At 36.8% G+C, this 18,913-nt stretch overlaps 1 protein-coding gene across 5 annotated transcripts; it reads right to left on the bottom strand.

Moving 5' to 3' along the window:
* Positions 1-1,672: 1,672 nt before the first annotated feature.
* On the bottom strand, positions 1,673-18,896 carry KBTBD3 (kelch repeat and BTB domain containing 3). 5 transcript variants are annotated; one of them, XM_030475938.1, is made up of 4 exons: positions 18,635-18,896; positions 10,505-11,734; positions 9,994-10,235; positions 1,673-7,293 (listed from the first exon to the last, which is right to left on the bottom strand). In XM_030475938.1, exons 3-4 carry the CDS (start codon positions 10,215-10,217, stop codon positions 5,673-5,675), a joined length of 1,845 nt encoding a protein of 614 aa, XP_030331798.1. In that variant the 5' UTR covers positions 10,218-10,235; positions 10,505-11,734; positions 18,635-18,896; the 3' UTR covers positions 1,673-5,672. The 5 variants fall into 5 exon arrangements, with proteins under 5 accessions (XP_030331798.1, XP_030331797.1, XP_030331794.1 ...); XM_030475937.1 differs by lacking the exon at positions 10,505-11,734; XM_030475934.1 differs by lacking the exons at positions 10,505-11,734; positions 18,635-18,896 and adding an exon at positions 17,881-18,429.
* Between the last annotated feature and the right edge of the window lie 17 nt (positions 18,897-18,913).

The following is an 18,913-nucleotide window of genomic DNA, read 5'->3' as shown; positions in this document are numbered from 1 at the left end:
TGACCACAATTGTGATGATGAAATTACAAATCTGCTTTAAAACGGTATTTTCCAGTTTCAGCCGACAATTCCTGCAGTAAACTTCCTGAAAATATCTATAGCTGCGAAATGTGGAAAGGCTCCGAATTTATTACTTACACGGAATGACTGTTTTGCTGCCACACTTGCCTATTGTGTATCATAAAAATTTAAAAATGAAAAAAGGAGTAGGGTAGCAAGACTATGCCGCATTGCTGGCAAAATACTATACGGGCATATTTCTTACTAAGTCGCATGTATGAACAAGGCTTCAATTTACCTTACTACCAGTATTTTTACAGTGCTCAGAAATAAGATGCAAGTGTGCCCCAAAGGTCTTGCAGGCTAGTTCACACTAGGTTCAGGTGCAAGTAGGTAGAAAAATGATGGAGAGTAAAAGTCATCAACAGTCTGAACCTCTTCCAGTCTGCAAAAATAACTAGTGCTAATTACACCTCACTGAATATCCTTCCTTTGTGAAACACAAAACCACTAAATAAGATTGGTGTCCATTAGGATTATTTGAACTAGGAAGCATATGATGTCCTAGGGTACCTGTGCATGTAATTCTAAACAGCTCTACTTTGTCCCTCTTGTGTTATTCCACTATTACAGAGGCTGTTGATCACAGGTGAAGAATCTTGGTATATACCAGCTTCCTCCAACAAAGATCCTTGGACCTACTTCATTCATGTGAACTGTCTTGAATTTATGTGTAATTAATGTGTATTTTATTCATTAAATCCAGACTCTGCTTCCTTGCTTTTGATAACACTGAGAAAAGCCCCACCATATGGTCTGCTTTGGATACAAACTGCAAGTCCGTGGTGAATTCCCTAGATCTGTATAACATACATATGCAATTTTCTTCCGATTGTGCACAGGGTTACGCAGACACAGCTCTCAAATTTGGTCTGTGAATCCCTTCATTGTTCAGTATAAGCTTTTAGCATTGCGAACACTGTTGGGACGCTTTGTACATGTCTCCAAATGGCTTTTGCTAGCTGTGGGACAAAGGTCTTGGAGTGTTGGAGGGTTAATTTTTACTGCTGTAAATCTGTTTTATCTAAACAGAGGTTTGAAGGTCACGGAATTTTAAGTTCTGGAAGAACACAGGACAACGCAGGGCTCCCTTACTTTGTATTAATGCCATTTCTGCACCATTTGCACAGGAATTTTAGACTAAGTAATTTATATCTCCTTTTATTTGAAGCCACTTTTAGGTAGTATGGAAGCCCATTTTAGTCATAAATAAATATGTAATAATTTGCAAACCTTAAACTGTTAATAAAACTCTCTGTATATCAATCTGAGCTAGAGGATTCAATTAAAAAAAACAAAAACAATTTAAATGAGTACTTTATAATAGTAAACTTACAACTTTTCAGCAGACTAAATAAAATTTAGCATGGGAACAGCAAATTGATATACAAAGGATATACAAATACAAGGTCCAGGGATCACTGAAAAAAATCTTCTCTCTCTGCAATTTTCATGCATGCTAACTGCATTCTTGCTTATAATCTAACATTCAAAATGTTCTGCAGTTGTAAAAAGAGAGAAAAACCAAGTAGTTAACCTCACTGGAAGCACAGTAGGTTCTCTGTATTTTGAAACAGACAAAAAAGGAAATAAAAATCAGACCTGAGAAGGATTCAGTTGCTCAGTGCTTTTATTTCGCAAAAGAATGAACATCTCGGCAAACATGTAGCATCGTACTTTCCACATACCAGCAGAGCCCAGGCAGCAGCAACATGTTACTGATCTCTATGCTTTATTGGATGTTAAAAGGGAAAAAATGTAAATTGAGCATAATGTTCAGCTATAGTCAAATACATCCCTGGTTTCAGCCTGTTTTAATTAAAATAGATCATATGCTGCCTCCTGTTGGTCACCTACAGACAGAAACATCTAAAATTAGGCTCCACATTATGAACTTGCAGACAGCACATTCTATAGCCTCTACCTTACCTACTATCTACTACTAATCAGAGGAGGTATACAGCTTTCTTCATGGAGTAATACCAGAAATAAACCTGACCCAGTAAATCTACTCCATTTTGTGAATATAATGAATTTTTAACTGCAGTAAACTGAGTTACTACTACAGATGTATTTAGAATATAGAAAATAAATTCATTAGTACATAAATAATAGAGTAATCATCAGGTCTGTGCAAACATAATCAATATAAACACCTGAATAATTGATATTTATTATAACAACTAAACCAGTGTGATAACATTACCAAAGTGCCATAGGATTTTCATAGCATTCTTTAAAAATTAAGATTATCCAATATAATCATTACCGGATATTAAAATACCACATACAATATATATTATCTTCATGTATATTATACTGGTCATGCTTATAATGTGTCCTGTGACATAGAATACTATTAGAAATGTTTTGGTTACATTGTTTAAGTGCAAATAGTGGATTATAACTTTGCATGCAATTTGTATGTTTTAAACATCTAACTATACTTCATTGAGAACATAGGTAATCATTAACCTAGTCCTGGACTATTTTTAGAGGAAGATACCTTTCATAAAATAATGTGAGCTTTGAAAAGTCAGAAAAGATGTAGAACTTGCTTTGCACTAATTTTGTGACATTTTTTGAACTGCATAACAGCTGCATAGACTGAAAAATCTATCTGATCCAGACTTACAGCAGTTACTCATTGCAAGTAATCCATATTCTTCTGAGTAGTGTAGTTGACTTTGCTGAGATTTCTCACATCATTAGCAATTAAGCACAGAATTTGGAACATAGGCCCTTAATTCTATCATAAAGCTTGTTTTTAACCATGACTGTCTGACACAGCTTCTTCTGCACTCTGTACTGCTATGAGATTTAACTCTCTGTATGTGGAATTGTGGCAAATGACCTTTTTTCCTCTGTGAGAGTTGTAATACAGGCTTACCTACGTAACTGAAGAAAATTAGTACTATTTCCCAGTAACTTTTCTGTAAGCAACGGTATAAAGTGACTGACACTACAGCGTTATTTCCCGATTACTGAGTAAGAGAGGTCAACTCTATTTGAAATCCATGAACGATTTGTCAGATAGGGAACTGACATTAGTTCCTGTGCAAATGTAGCATAGGATATTAAAGAACCATGCCTATTTTCCAAATTAAGCTTCATTTATTTTTCACTATATATACTGAGTAATTTACCATGTCATAAATATGCCTGATGTCATGTGCCAGAGGCTTCTACACATAGCAAGTGTAGACGGAAGACTGCCAAAAAAAATTGCTCTAAGGAAAAACTTAGAGGAAAGAGGATCACCTGAATTTCTGACTGATTTGTTGTTTACATGGCCCAGCAATTTGGTCATGATAATGGCAATTAAAAAAACCTCACAATTCTCTTGCCTCTTCCAATTTGCATAGCTATTTATACCCCTGTGCTATGGGCATAATATGTTACTCGTTGCATAAATTGTACTCTCCTATTACTCAGGTCTAAAAACAACACAAAAACATAAGCAAAGAAGAATTGGGCTTTGTACTGCAATGAAGTGACATGTCGCAATAATTAATGGTAATGAAGTCTCTGCTGCTTTGAGTAGCTTTATTAATGCTAAAACTATTGTCCCCTAGGTCTATTTTTTTCCTACTGTTTCAGCAAGCAGGAATAGTATTCTCCATCTCTCCTAAACTATTCAATACATTTGCTTTGCACTAACAAAAAGTAGTCATGTTCCAATATAAAAAAACCTTGCATTTCAGTATGGTGATTGTAAAGGTTACTTAGCTAACTGTAGTTATGATTTGGAAACTCACTACGAAAAGAGCAAAATAAATGTGGAAGTTGCCTGAAATACTGTAACAAGCAGCTATTTACTTCTACAAAACTGACAGACATCTTAATGCAAATAAATTATTGAGTGAGAGGACTCCACTCTATTAATATGTTCTCAAAATGTGCATCGTTTTCATTTTCATCCTTATGAAAATGCTTAGTGAAAGTTTTCTAAGTTTATAAAGGTATCTGATAACAAATTATAGAGTCTATCACAGAATTGGAACTTTCCATTGTTTACTGTTTAAAAGAGGTATATTGCTAGGCAATATTAAGCTTTAAGCATTAATACTGAGCTAGAGTTTTGCAAAAAGTACATGCAGTAGTGATATGATGATGAACTTACCACAGTCATCTCAAACCATATGAAAGATGTTTTAGATACCTCACTAGATTTTGTTCATTTTTAAACTGCTTGGAAATGATATGCTTAGATGTTTAGAACTACTCTGTTGGAATAAGATTACCTTACTGCTTAAACAGTACTTGCTCCTGATATCTTATTCAAATAGCTGGTAAGAAACAAAATTCTCAGGCTGTGGAGATTACAGATGAATTGAAGAAACTTAGCTAATTTCAGTGTCCTCCTGTCAGACATAGGTCCCACTCTGTATGCAAACTTACTTCATAATGTATGCCTAGACTAGTATTAATCCTAAAAGTCCATTACGATTTTAACGTTATAATAGATAAGTACTGAAAGTTTATCAAGCAATATATTGTGTAGTGTTTACCAAGTATTAATTTAACACTTAAATTTGCCATGGAGTACAAGATAAAATATTTTAATTCATTTAAACCACTATAGAAGTTTAAAAAAAAAAAAAAAAAAAAAAGGCATTCTTTCACCTCAGAAATACTATTTACTTTGACTTTAAATAGGGGGATTTTTTTTGTTTTTGTAACTAACTTTGTATTTGATGTATGACAAGATACAAACTTTTCCCATAGTTAACCAAAGCAACTAACTGAAGTTTATATACAGCTTGCTGCTGTAAGCAGCTTAGTGGCTGCTTAGTAGGTAGCACTGGAGACTTCAGAGGTGGAAGACTGCTGTTAGAAAATATCCTGAAGTGTTTTTTCTTTAGTTAACAGTATGACTGACGCAAAGATACCACATGAATCATTCATCCTGTAGAAATCTTGCTCACTGTGCAGTATGTTATCAAAGTTTATCTTGCCACACTTGGTGAGATGAAAACAGAAAGTACAGCTACTACTAAGGCACAAGGATGGAGAAAAAGTGGTAAAACCGAAGAGCTGAAGTAAGATGACAGGAATTATCAGTCTCTTCAAGTTAGATACCTGGGTTTAATGCTGTGAAGGTCACTTTGGCTCTTGACCTTGCTAAGGTCATTCTGATAAGATAAAGCTGACAATGAATTCCTGAATATGAATATATTCATGAATATAAAAACCCTAACTAAAACACCACTAATGTAAACTTCTTTTAAACTTCAGTTACATAGGGAAAACAGTATCACAGTCAGTTTTCTTACTCAGCAATTTGTCTACTGGGACGACTGTGAATATTACAGAAATAATGGCACATATTACACAATGAATTCCTCATGACTATGCTTTTTTGAGAAGTAATATAATTTTGCAAATTATTCAGATAATTACAGAGAAGACTTGCATATAAAATTAATACTTTCTATATAATGAGTAGCATGAATGACAATTTAATGGACTCTTCCAAAAGCAATTCTATAGCATACAGTTTAAACTGAAGATTTAAATAAAATAGTACATATTTTTCCATCTGTAAATTAATACCTAAAAATCTGTTCTAAAACTTGTGCATTTAAATAGATTCTTTTGACTCAGGAGTTTCAAAATTCTCCAGAGCAAATTGTTAGTACAGATGACCAGGGGTCCCTGTATTTATTAAACTGAATGACCTGACAGTAAAACTCAGTTAAGGCTCTTGGCATTGGTGAAACTTCTTCCCACTCAGACCTACTACTGTGGTAGACTTGAACTTCATCTGTGATTTCTTCTGGAGCATAATCACCACCTAATATGTAAATTTTGTCTTCTGTCCCAACTGCTCCTGCATTAAAGCCAGCGCATTCAAAAGATCCTTCCCCTTTCCAAACACAAGTTTCTGGGCAAAAGCTGTAGACCTTGTAGGTGGAGAGATCACATATGTACAATGTACAGTTCACTGGAACAGCTTTGATTAGAGTTGCATGGAAAAACTGCCCAAATTCTGCTACAAGCTCAGACCACTGATCAGTCATAGCATTATACTTGAAGAAACAGTCAAGAGACGGATTGAAGGCATCAGTAATCTCTACTTCTGAGCCAAGGACATAAATTATATTCTGACATGCGCTTGCTTCTGGATAGTAGATACCTCTTGGTAATTGGCTTACAGATTTCCAGTCTTTGGAAAGAGGGTTATAGGATTCTACATCCAAAAGGCTTCGAGTTTCTTGAGCTCCCCTGGTCTTTCCACCTATTACAAACAGCTGATTTAAGGTTACAACAGATGTGTGCATCGTCCTTGGTTTTTTCATAGCTGACACTATGGAGAATTCATTACTGACTGGGCAGTAGCACCACGTTTGGTCAGTGGCATCATGAAATGGTTCAGCAATATGAAGCCTGACAGTCCTATAACAATTCCCTTTGCATCCTCCAGTTATAAATATTTTTTCTCCATAACTAGATAAGCTTGACCCTGGAAGATCAATCATGTGCGTATGTGGTAGTTCTTTCCATTTATCTGTTTTGATGTTGTAGCAGAATGTATGTCTGTTTTCTCCATCTTCATCAGTTTTATGAACAAATATGTATTTTTCTGTTGTTGAAGGACGTGCATCTGGAAACAGTCCGCTAAAGTTTTGCACACTTTTAACCGCATCATTGATTATTACTGAGCAATCAGCACTCTTAAGTAGGTGTTCTTCAGAATGTAGAAAGTCCTGCAAAGTCTTTTCAGGTAACTGGTGCAGTCTCACTTTTTTAATCAAATTAGGCAGATATTTCTGTCGTGTTTCTACGTTGTGTTTGGTCCACTGAAGGACAGCTTTCAACACTGATTCTTCCTCGGGGACATTTAGTTCGTCAGCCTCGAGACATTTTTGTAATATCTCAAAATTCATCTCCAAAAAATCACTTGATCTCAGCAGCAAGGAAAAGTGGTGCTGTACAAAATCTAGCGCATGATCAAATAAGCGGACGGAACCATAACTTTCTGATAGAGAAAGCAACTGTAAGCAATTCACAAGATCGATACTTTTTATTAGAAAGTCACTGCAAGCTTTGGAAAGGAGTGAAACCTGAAGAAATGACGACAGTTGGAAGAGCATTTCCACATTATCATTTGTTATCTCTGTTTTTCCTGTGTAAGCATAATCAAGAAAAGCTTTCACTGCCTTGGGTGATAGATTACTAATAGTAACATTGCCATCATCTCGTTCTTTCATATTAACTTCAAACATGGCTCTGTGGATAAAATACAGAAGATATACACACAAATTAAAGATTGAGCAAACAGCAGAGAACACTGGTGTGAGAGTAAGGAGACAATCAAGGGTGTATAAGGTGGGCAGGCTGTACAGGTCTAAAATGTGGCGGTTCTCGTAAGTGAGAGCAATGCATTTGCTTGTTATGGTTGAAATAAAAAGGAGTGATGATAAGAACATACTCAAAGTGATTGCTCAGAAAAATGATAGCAGCACCTGTGTTTTGTATGGATTTTCACAGAGCGCAATGAAGTCTGCAGCTCTCTGTGAGAGAAAATGTGGAATTGTTTGGGGCAGCATCAGTTTCAACAGCTTGAGAAAGAAAGGCTGATTTAAAAAATATATAGTAGAAAAGCTCCATGATTTAGGTCATGCACTGTGGATGAATACAGAAAATTAAGCGAAAAAAGGCCTTCCAGATTGCAGGCTGAGCAAATGGCAGGATGGATGATGGGTGCATTCCTCAGTAATAAAAAGTAGGTGTGGGTGAAGGAGGAGAAAAAATATAATGAAACTTAATTCTTGCTTTAGAGTTGACAGATAGATGTATGGATACAGGGAGATGTCAGGAAAAAAATGAGGTTTTGACATAGGATTTCATGACACAATGAAACTTGTGCAGAAAGTAGATTGTGACTGAATACAGAAACGATGGTTGAAATAGTGGAACAAGCTATTGATCAATAGATTTGTGCAAATTTTATTACAACTTTGATTACTTTATTACTAAATATGTAATAACATTTAAATATTTTACACAATCTAACATGGCAAGATAATTAGTTTTTCAAGCCAGTAAGCGCTGGCAACAGAATCATGTTGCAACATCACTTGCCCTACCCTCCCAGAGCCTAAGCATCACACTGCAATAGCAACAGCTTCTGAGTTTGACAAAGAATGATAGTGGAGAAAGATTTAGATAAATCACCAAATACTAAGTATATAATCTGGATTATTAATATTTCATAGATAGTTCCTATTTAAAAAAATAGTATTATATCATAGTTCAGGTATACAAGTAGTATTTGCATAGTATGTGATTTTTAAAATCCCATACTTTTATGAAGCCAAAGAGAAAAAAAAAAAAAAAATCCCTGTGTATAGCATACTTTTTGGGAAGTTACCATTAGGTAAAGCATGAACTTGTCTGACCACCTGAACAAGAACATAGAATTACGATAAGACACTTTTGTCCCGAAGATCTCTGTGTGTACTAAATGACAATCCTTAGAATCCTTTCCTTATTAACCCAAGAGCTATGATACACATCTCTAATTACAGTGTAAAATAGCAACTGACCAGTACTAGTAGAAGGAGAGCAATCTGGGCAGAGGCTTTGATTCCAAAAGCTAACAAGGACGGAGCAAAATGTTGCTGAATCTTGGATTTACACAATGAAAGCAAAACTAGGAGAAGTTCAAAGACCACAGAAAACAAAGGTGTTTCATTTGAAAATTTATCTAGTGGACTTAAGTACTTTTATTCCTTGAACGTAATATGAGGGGCCTTGTATTCTAGGAGAATTCATGAATTTCTACCTTTCTACCAGAAAATTTCTTCCTTTCTACCAGAGCATCTCTGTGCTATCAAGCTGTAAACACTTGAAATGCAAGAAGTTCTGTGTGTCAGAGAAAAAACAAATCTGCCGCTACAGCGGAGAAATAGCTTATTTCATTGGCATTTCTTCTTTTTTCAGTAGTCCTAAGAACACGTCTGGCCTGTATCCTCTGCCATATATAGCAGACTCCCACAGATCATGGGATGCTCTAGGACATTTGAAAATAGCACTTGTCACCTACATATGGGCAACTTAAATCAAGGTCATTAATTTATTTCCAGGAGCCCATTTTTTTATTGTTAGAGCATCTTAGCTTTGTGTTTTAGTAAACAGTGTATTTGGAAACGAACTTGCAGAGTGAAATCACAAGTTTGAGTCTTACTAAGGTTCTTCGTAAATTAATATTCTGTATGTGAATGGTCTGTCTGTCCCTTAAAAATGTATAGCTTTAAGCACCAGAAGGAAGATCACAGATCCATTTCATACTGAAAGGCTAAACCTGTAGTTTAGAAAAAATATGTGTTTAAATACCTCTGAAGACAAACTATGAACAAAATATTGTGCTGACTACTCATCTTAGGCAAACAAAACACAGCACCATTCCAAAATCACATACCATTTATCTACAGCTGCTCAATGCAAGATGTATTTGTAATCAACCTGTTATGTTTCACAGTATAAATGTGTTGAAGTACGTAGACTGTCACATATGAACTCTAGCAATACCCTTGCAGATCTTTAAGTACAGATACAGTCAACAGGTATGTCTTAAAGGTATACAACTTGTGTCAATTCTACCTAACAGCATAACCATGAACTTATGGTTTGACATTTGTATTCCAGAGTCTGAAATACATCTGAATCTCAGATTCATAGAGTCCCTGTGTCACTTTGGAAATACAAACATATGTATTTGGGGTATGGTTAGGCATCTAACACTTTTTTGTTTTGGGTTTTTTTTTTTTTTTGCTATCCTTATCATGTTTGAATATTTTCCTCAAAACTCTGCAGACATATATTCAGTTGTGATTTCTTTTTTAATTTTTGTAATTATATTCCTTCCTTCCCTCCCAGAGAATTTACAATCCATTTTCTGAAAATTCAGGCCAAAATTAGGTTTACCTGAAAAAATCACTGCACGCTGCCAGTACACAACGATGACAAGGAATTATTTCATCTTTCACAAGAATTTTAAAGTCAAAAAATATATTTTGTTCTCTGAACTTTTGTAGTACTTTTAGAATCTGCTGTCCATGACCTTCAGCCACTAAGGAATTGATTTTATTTTCAGGAACAGAAATTCCATTGCAAATAGGTCTGCTAATGTAATCCCGTTGATTGGCCATGGTTTCTTCAACCTGTTCCTGAAACGGAAAAATAAGTAATTGATTCTGCACTCTTACTATTTAAAAAATAAAAATTAAAAATCAATATACCATAAAACAAACACATTCCCAGCACTGAATTTGGTTTGTAAGTGCTATGCACAGTTATAAATTTGTGTTATGTTACTTTTACACTTAATTAGATTTGATAATAATACTTCTACTTTGCAAAATATGTACACATAGCATACTTTGAAAAGTAAAATATCTGACATACATCAAAGAACAACTCTACAAATAGTACCCACCTGTAGGAATTTCTTCAATAAAGTCCACAGGAAGCACACCCAGGAATGTGTTAAAGCTCTTAATGGTTATTTAAGAGAAAGACTATTCCTAGGCCTACCCTCAAAAAAACCCCAAACTCTTACAGTTTCATGTAAAAAGAAGATGGAAATGAAAAATTTGTTACATATTTTTAGATTCCAAAAGGCTCATCTGCATACTACAAACCCCCAGACTCAAAGCAGACCAATGGTCCTTCTACAGTTTATAGAGGAAGGGAGATACAATCTACTATACTGTTTGCTAAGTGAATTCCCATTAGGGTCTCCAGACCAAAATAACAGAATACAAACAAACACTGACAGCCTGGCCTAATCATTGCTAGGGCTGAAACAGGCTCATTTAAAGATGCTTTGGTGACAGAAGAACTTTGAGTGTTCAGTCAACTGGTACTGATTTTATCTTGTACCTCTAGGCTTGCTAGGAAGCTGTACGTTTGCCTAAAGTTTATGCTGCACACAGTGAATTTCATTTACAGTGGCATAAACTAGCTGGCTTCAGAACAGATTTAAGACAGTGCAATCTCCCTTTCAGCAGACAAGTTTTTCTGGTGAAAATCCCTATACGGAAGTGTATTGTTTGTATGGTAAGTTGGCCTTCTCTATTTTTTTACAATAAAAATATTTTACTCCACTTTGCCAACATAAAAAACTCCCTTCAAACATGAGTATATTTTATTTACACCTATTTAAAGAGGTATTTATACTGCTACAGATGCATTAACTGCCCTTATTGCAAATTTCAAGCTTGCCTATTTTAAAGCTTAAGGAAACACTCGAAGGTTTTTCTATTGCAGGATCTTGCTTCCACAGTTCCAATTAAAATTAGGAAGAGATAACGGCCCACCTGAATCGACAAAGAAGGGGACAAAAAATTCCAAGGAAGTCCAGAAACCAGAAAAATACTGGTTTTGTTTTTTAATTTCATGAAAAGGCTTATCTGATAACATGACTCATTCAGAGGTAAACTAAGCCATCAGGCCGTCTTCTTCATGGGAAGTACTTTCATAAGTAGACTGATCTATACTTTATCTAGTCAGGTAGCTCCAAACACAAATAGACCTCCATGTCTCCTGGAATAGAAGAGATCCATTGATCTTGCTGCCAGCATTGGCACCCTTGGAGCAGGCATCTTCTCCTTCCCATGGCCAGACAATCTCACGTATTCACTCCTTCCATTCTAAGCCTGAGGAACTAGGAAATACAGAAGAACAAGACCACCATTTATTCTGATAATGTATGGCCTCATAAATGCAACTCCATAAATCAAAGCTTTTCTGTATGTCAGAATTCTATAGAATACCCTTTTCTTGTGAACTTGAAAGCCTGTTCCTTGAAAGGATGAATCTTCATAAGCAGAGTTGTTTCAGTACAATTAGTTTCCTGTATTTGAATGAACTTTAAAAAAAGTGAGTGAATTTCAAAGTTTATTTGGCATCATGTAAAGTAACACTTCTTCTAAAGGAAATCTAAACCTTTTCACAAAATTCTGGAACTGATAATAGATGGTAGATGTTTTTCTCCTTTTAAGTGTGATTTATTTAGCAAGCTCCAAGCTACAACTTGCTTTTTATTGGTAAAATTACGAATTTCAGTAATATTCATCTTTGAACAATAAACACAGAAAAATGTCATCAAGTCCATCTCTGCTATTTCAGGCAAAGACATCATATAATCACTTTATTAAAAGCAATCTATGTTTCAGCGAGTTTTCTTGTATTGCCACTATTTCCACAGAAAGACCATCCTAGTACGTCAGTGCCAAGACTGCAAACTTTTAAATTATACAATCAATTTATTAATGCTTACATATCTCTGTTCTTCTGTCAAAATTGTCATTTGACTTAATTTTCCTTTGTATATTTAGTCACTTTTATAATTATCCAGTGTTGATATCCTCTCTCAACTTTTATTAAGATGAACAATTGTCAGACTTTCTAAGGTCCATTTATAAGACTGAATTTTTGTTTTCCTATTATTTCTTGCAGTTTTCTCTTCATCCACTCCAGATTGATCTCATTTTTCTTTCACTGATATCAAATTTTTTGTACAGCATTACAGTTAAGATCCCAGGACTGTCTCACTACTCCAGTTTGCAGGTCATCCAGTGCATCCTAATCCTAATCTGTAATAGCAGTGTCTCCTTATTTTTTATTAAAAGCAAATTTCAGCAGTGTACCTCTACTGTTTTTGTCCATCATTAAGGGAGATACTAATGAATACTGTGCTATGGCTTAGCCTAATTTACCCTCCACTCAAATAAAAAATATATATACTAAAAAATTCAATTCTCCTCTCTCTTCTAGCCAACCCCTGCTTTATTTGATATTTTTGGTACTAATTTATCACTTTACTGGATCTGTTGATGATTTTAGAGCCCTCCAAAATATCTTAACAATTCGGTGAAAACTTGGTATGTTAAACAAGGCTAACAAGCATTTATAATTATTTCATGCTAATTGTTTTAATTTTTCTTCTAGAAAGCCAAATGAATTAATCAATAGTTATATTTATAAATATTTGATCAAGTTATTGACAAAAGGGTAGAAAACACAGTGGGTGCACACATGTGTTGTGTAGGTCTGGAGTTCAGGAAAGCTGGGGAATGACCCTCCTAGTATTTGCTCCACTTACTCCCACAAGATTCCAGTTACAGTCTGTCTTTTGTGTGGATTACCAAGAACCAAACTCCAGTGGATAGCTCATTAGAGTTGGGATTTCTTACTTTTGTTTCATAACATATGGCTGTGTGCCATACAGCTTCTCATCATGTCAGGCAAAGGCTGTATTCCTAAGCCCTTGTCCATCATCTGACCCATTGGGCACTTGTCACACAACTAACCTTCAAGCATCTCCTGTAACATGACGCATCAGACCCTGAGTACTGGGTATTTCCTGTGTGACATCAAATGTGTTCTGTGATGTGACCAAATTCAAGCAATCCTACCACTTGACAAAACTTTTCTGTTCACATACCAAATGTTTATACTGCCAGATGCCTGGTTAACTAATAGCCTGGTTTAAAAAAAACCCAAACCAACACAAATCTCCAAACCCACCCCCCCTTAAAGTTAATGCATTTCCCCTATTTTTCTGCTTGAAAGTATCGAAACAAGCGGCCTGTTAGCCCCATTATAGTGAAATTTGATACAGACTTCAAAGTAATAAGGTACACCCCACATAATACATGCTTGGCAAGATACGCATACCTCTCATAGCTATCTGTACAGATATCCATTTGAGGGGCAAGGCATTTCACACCCCTGACAGTTAAGTGGCAAGAAATGGCCAGCCTATGTATGGCGATAAAGCAGCTAGCAGTTGAAGAGAAGGAGCTTGGGGATGGTAAGCTAATTTTTGTCATTACGGGGGATGAGCAGGGGACCACCTGGGAGCTCTCTCTGAGGGTAAGAGCATTCTTCTCGTCTATCACAAAGTTCATTAATAAGGACCCAGACCTCATTAGTTCTGGTGCTCACAAGACTCCTGTGTTTTAACACTGTCCTTTTCCCTAGACAATAAGGGATGGAGCAGCCTAGAACGTAATGAGCTCGTTGACCTAGATGCCAGGTAACCACCCTGAGAAGTCTGATAAGCGCATAGTTGAAATATGAGATAGACACGCATTCCTTTTAGTAGTAACTACGCTATTAGTAAAAAGCTACAAAAAAATGTTTAACTGACCTTAATACTTATATACCAAACAAAGAGCTGCCAAAAACACTCACTGTATTTCTAGAGGAATTCTTTTACTTCACCAATGCTAATATTCCCTTTCCAAAGATAGTTACAAGACACAATGTATTTATAAAGATTTTCTTTTGGCACCATCAACAGTTGGCACTATAAACAGTCCTTCTTAGATGTACATATAATTCTGTGTGTGGAAGAACTTGAAATGTGTACTTTATTTGTTTGCAGTTATCCTTATCCTTCAGAAAGTCCAGCGGCCCTTTCGAGTATCAAATTCATATTTGTTGAATCTTAGATACTATACTAAAAGACTGTAAACACAACATACTGTTAAACATACAGGAATGCAACAACATCCAGGACAGCCATTTTCAGAGTATCTCAACAGGCACACTCTAAAATCATAACCACTGCAATATGCCTCCTACAAATGGTGTTCACATCCATTCTACCAAATTTGAGACAGCAAAGCAAACAGAATTGCAGAGTGAACTTTGAGCACAAACTTCTGTTTGTGCAGGGTCTACTGTAGTTCTCACCAGAGCATCAATCAAAACATACTCATATAAAGTACATATATTCCTAAACACTTTTGCTGAAAAGATTTTGATAAACCAAAAGTCAAAATAGCTCTAGATGCTGCAACATCTGACAGATAAAATGGTTATGGAAGTTTAAATGTGCTAATGAAGTTGAAAATGGTATAAGATGTGCAATTAATTCTAAGTGAATAACAGAGGAAAATTTACTAAACAAGGGCGGGAAGAGCCTGTGTAATAAGAATGGAGCACGAACACCCAGATGAGGACACAGGGTACAGAATGGAAAAGACACCAAACTGTTTTGATCATTTTGTAATAGCAATAAGAATGTATATACAAACATGTGCGACTTTGTAATATCCATAGGGATGTTGTTTTGTGAAAGTATTGAGCGTACCTTAGCATTGTGTGTAGGTAAATTAGGATTTTGTCAGCAAAAGCATGTTAGGGCCATGCCTGCCTGACAATAAACATGACCAAACCCTTTTAATGGGACTGAAGCCTGGAGTGTTCCCAGCACAACAGACAACAATCTCACATGAAGTATGTATGCATTCAAACAGCACAAATAACATTCTGTGTGCACATGTTCTCTCCTCTACCAACACAGCTGGCAAAACCAGTCTAAACTCAACCTTTATTTGGTACTTTACAATTGCAAGGCAATCTATCTGGTTTACCTCAAAACACAATATAACTCACCAATTAGAAAAAAAAGAATATTAATTCTTCTTAGCAAGCATGAGAAACAAATTATGAGAAACAAATGCTTATGAGAAACAAACTGTTCTTCAAGAGAATATTACCTTTGTAACTCAACCTTCTCCCAACTTGAATAATGTAACTTATGAGGTAGCAGGATTTAAAAAAAAAAGAGAAATCTTAAATGTTGATATTTTACAGTATGCTTTATGTACCTAGGAAAGAATTAAGAAGAAAGGAAGAAAGCCCAACGAAGATAGAGAAATTGAACACATTTCTCTAGAGAAGTTTTAAGGTTTTTTTTCATACAAAATGTAACTGTACAGTTAATGCAAATTTTGAAAAGGTCAAGGTCAGCATTTTAAAAGTCTAATATTAAAACTAATTACTATAGAATTAAAGTCAACTATATAGCTGACAAGATGATTTGCTATTTCCACTCTATTCAAATAGAGGAAAAATTAGTAATTTATTAATAATTTTTAAAGCCACCACTCTCCACTACACATCTAATTTAAAAACACCTAATTTAATATTCAGAAATATGAATATAAGTGGAACAGATACCTAAGTGGTTTGGTGACAGTTTTAATTTGGTGACTTTTAATTGCTGACTAAAAAGATGAGAGTGGATTGAAATGTAATTAAAATATAAATACTATCTTAAGATTGGAGACAGACAGCAACAGAATTCCAAGTTCCTGTCTGGAAATTTCAATGCAACTGAGTCCTGAAGCTTTTTCGTAAATAACTGAACTTCAAAGAAAATTAATATTCAGTCAGTCATCTTTAGACAATCAAAAAATATGCATTTGACATTTTGAGACATTTAATCCACTAAAGTGGCATTTATCAATAATACATGTTGAGACAGTATTCTAAGAAGGAAAGGTGACAGAGCGACTTTAAAGCTTTGGGTTCTTTAGAAGTAATTGAAAAAGAAAACCAAAACCAAACAGCATGGAAAAAAACCCCTGCATGGTACCAGTAGGAAGCAGTGAAACTGCTCTGATTCCTGAAGGCATTCCAAAAGTGAAAGATTTCCTATTTGCAAGCAGTGATCTTTACCTGTATATCCTCTCACAAACACATGAATCCATTAAGATAAAGAAAATAATCATTTAGGAGAACTCAAATTGACTGGATTTTATCCTAAGGCTGTATTTCTCGAATTCATCAAGTTCCTTTGGAAATTATTTTCTTAGCTAAAAAAGTTCAAGAACTGTAATCTTATTTTTCAGGAGAAAAAGAATTAGACCATCATGCTGTACTTCTAATTCTGGCAAAAATAATAACTGCCCATATGGGAAGAGTAAATTACTGCTTTTACTGAGTTCTTTAGTCTCTCATTTCTGTTTGTGATTAAAATGTGTTTTTTTCAAAACACACATGCAATATTGAGCATACTTATAATTTAGCATAGCTTATTATCATAGCATGTTTTACTTGCAATAAAAACATTATTTTATCTTGAGTATATTCATAATTTTATTATTATACAGGGCATCTTGAATCTCAGTTTGCACTTACACATGATGTATATTTAAAAAAAAATCTGCTAGTGAAAAAAACCGTAAACTACATGTTTACAGTCTCTCTAAGTAAACAGAATGGACAAGTCAAATCTATTAATCAAACCTGGGGGTTCTTCTGGAACTAGGTAAGATCCACGTTCCATTATCACATATCAGTAACTAAATATATGTATGGCCAGTTTCCTCTTCAAAGTGTGCAGAATACAATGCTTGAAATGTAAGCCCCAGCTACAGTTTGATAGTGGCGAACACCATTTTCCTGGGGGTTTGTTGGATGGGTTTTTTGGAGATTATGTGTTGACTATGCCAAATCCTCTCCTGCTGCCAGTTTACTTAGTCTCTGGGTTATACGTAAGAGAGGATGTATACATCCCTTGCTTGACTAAGTCACAAAGAAAAATGTGAACCATATTTAAAAATAAGCGAATTACACTACTGATTCCTTGCAGAAACTTCCCTCCCCCCCCCCAAATGTTACTTTTGTGTTTAAAATATTTTGCAAACACCAACCTGTGCTCAGTTATAACTGAGACGTATTTTAGGCTCAAAGACAGCAGTTCTGGCCTCTGTGGAAAAAGTACTTTTTCAACATTAAGGAGCTGGGAATGCTAAACAACAACAAAAAAACAAAACAAAACAAAACAAAAAACAAAAAAACAAAAAAACCCCACAAAGATTCTAAGAAATAACTGAAATGATGTAATTTTCAGTATTTTTGAGTTATCTGCACATCGTCAATATAGAAGGCTTAAAACGTTAAGTATTTCTAAAGGCAAGCAACAGAAAGGAGCGTCATAAAATTTCAAACAGACCCTAATTTTTTAGCGGTGGCCCAACTTCAAAACCAAAGGGTAAACAAAATTACTACCTTTTGATGACTTACAGATGACCTGCCAGTGAGGGCACAAGGGAACCCAGTTCTGACAACCATTACAGCCCTTAGCAGAACCAAAAGCACAGGATATAGAAGGCTTTTGTGTGGACACACACTTTAGAAGCCAGAACCACGCTGGGGTGATGCACCGCATCTGCTGTGTCGGCTCCTCTAGTCAACACCCAGCATAAGCGCAGGAAGGGCAGAGGCCGCCCCTTGGCGGTTCTGCGGAAGCACGGATGTACTCATGGCAACGATGGGGCCGGCGGCACCGGGGGCATCACCAGCCGTTAACCGGTAACGGTGCTACGAAGAAACCCCGACGGACGCTATCACCAAAGGCATAAATGCGGCCCTGACTCGCACAAAGCCGGGGACAGGCAGAAGTGACAGGGGAATCATCAATTTCGCCATGGCTAGGGCCCCGGCGGTGCCGGTTCCACCCGGCAGCACCAGTCACAAAGACAGCGGCGGCCGCCATCACCTCCGGCCCTCGCCCCGCCCTCCACAGGGAGGCCGCGGCCTCAGCGCCGCTACTGCGCATGCCCGGCCCGCCCGCGCGTGCGCACTGCGGCGGCTCCGTTTATTCTAAGGGAGGACTAATGCTGGCGGGGCAGGCAGGACGGGGCAACGGGCCGCCCTCCTCCCGCAGCGCCCGGGCACGGGACGTGGCGGTGCCCAGCGCTGCTGCCTGTCCGCAACCGAGCAAGTCCCCGCTTAGCGCTCCCTCCGAGCAGCGCGCACCCACCTGCAGCCAACACCAGCAGCTCACCGACCACTCTGGCCCACCCTCCGCAGCAGCAGCGCCAGCAGATTGGCTCCTTCAGGTGTCATTCTCCAGCTCCTTGTGCTCGGAATGGTTTCCCCGGCCGTCAATCCGGGTGAAAGCCCGCCCATCCTCCGGAGCGGGTTCCTCTCTGACGGCAGTACGGGTGCAGCTCAGCCGCAGGCTCCGCCTTTCCCCTGATACGCCGGTACCTGGCACATTCCCCTGTCACTCACGGGGCACTCTGATGCCGCATTGGCC

This window comes from Strigops habroptila, chromosome 2, assembly GCF_004027225.2.
Source record: "Strigops habroptila isolate Jane chromosome 2, bStrHab1.2.pri, whole genome shotgun sequence".
In the NCBI taxonomy this organism is placed as follows: Eukaryota; Metazoa; Chordata; class Aves; order Psittaciformes; family Psittacidae; genus Strigops; species Strigops habroptila.
The sequence above is the reverse complement of the archived record's forward strand: the minus strand, read 5'-3'. Positions and strand labels throughout refer to the sequence as shown.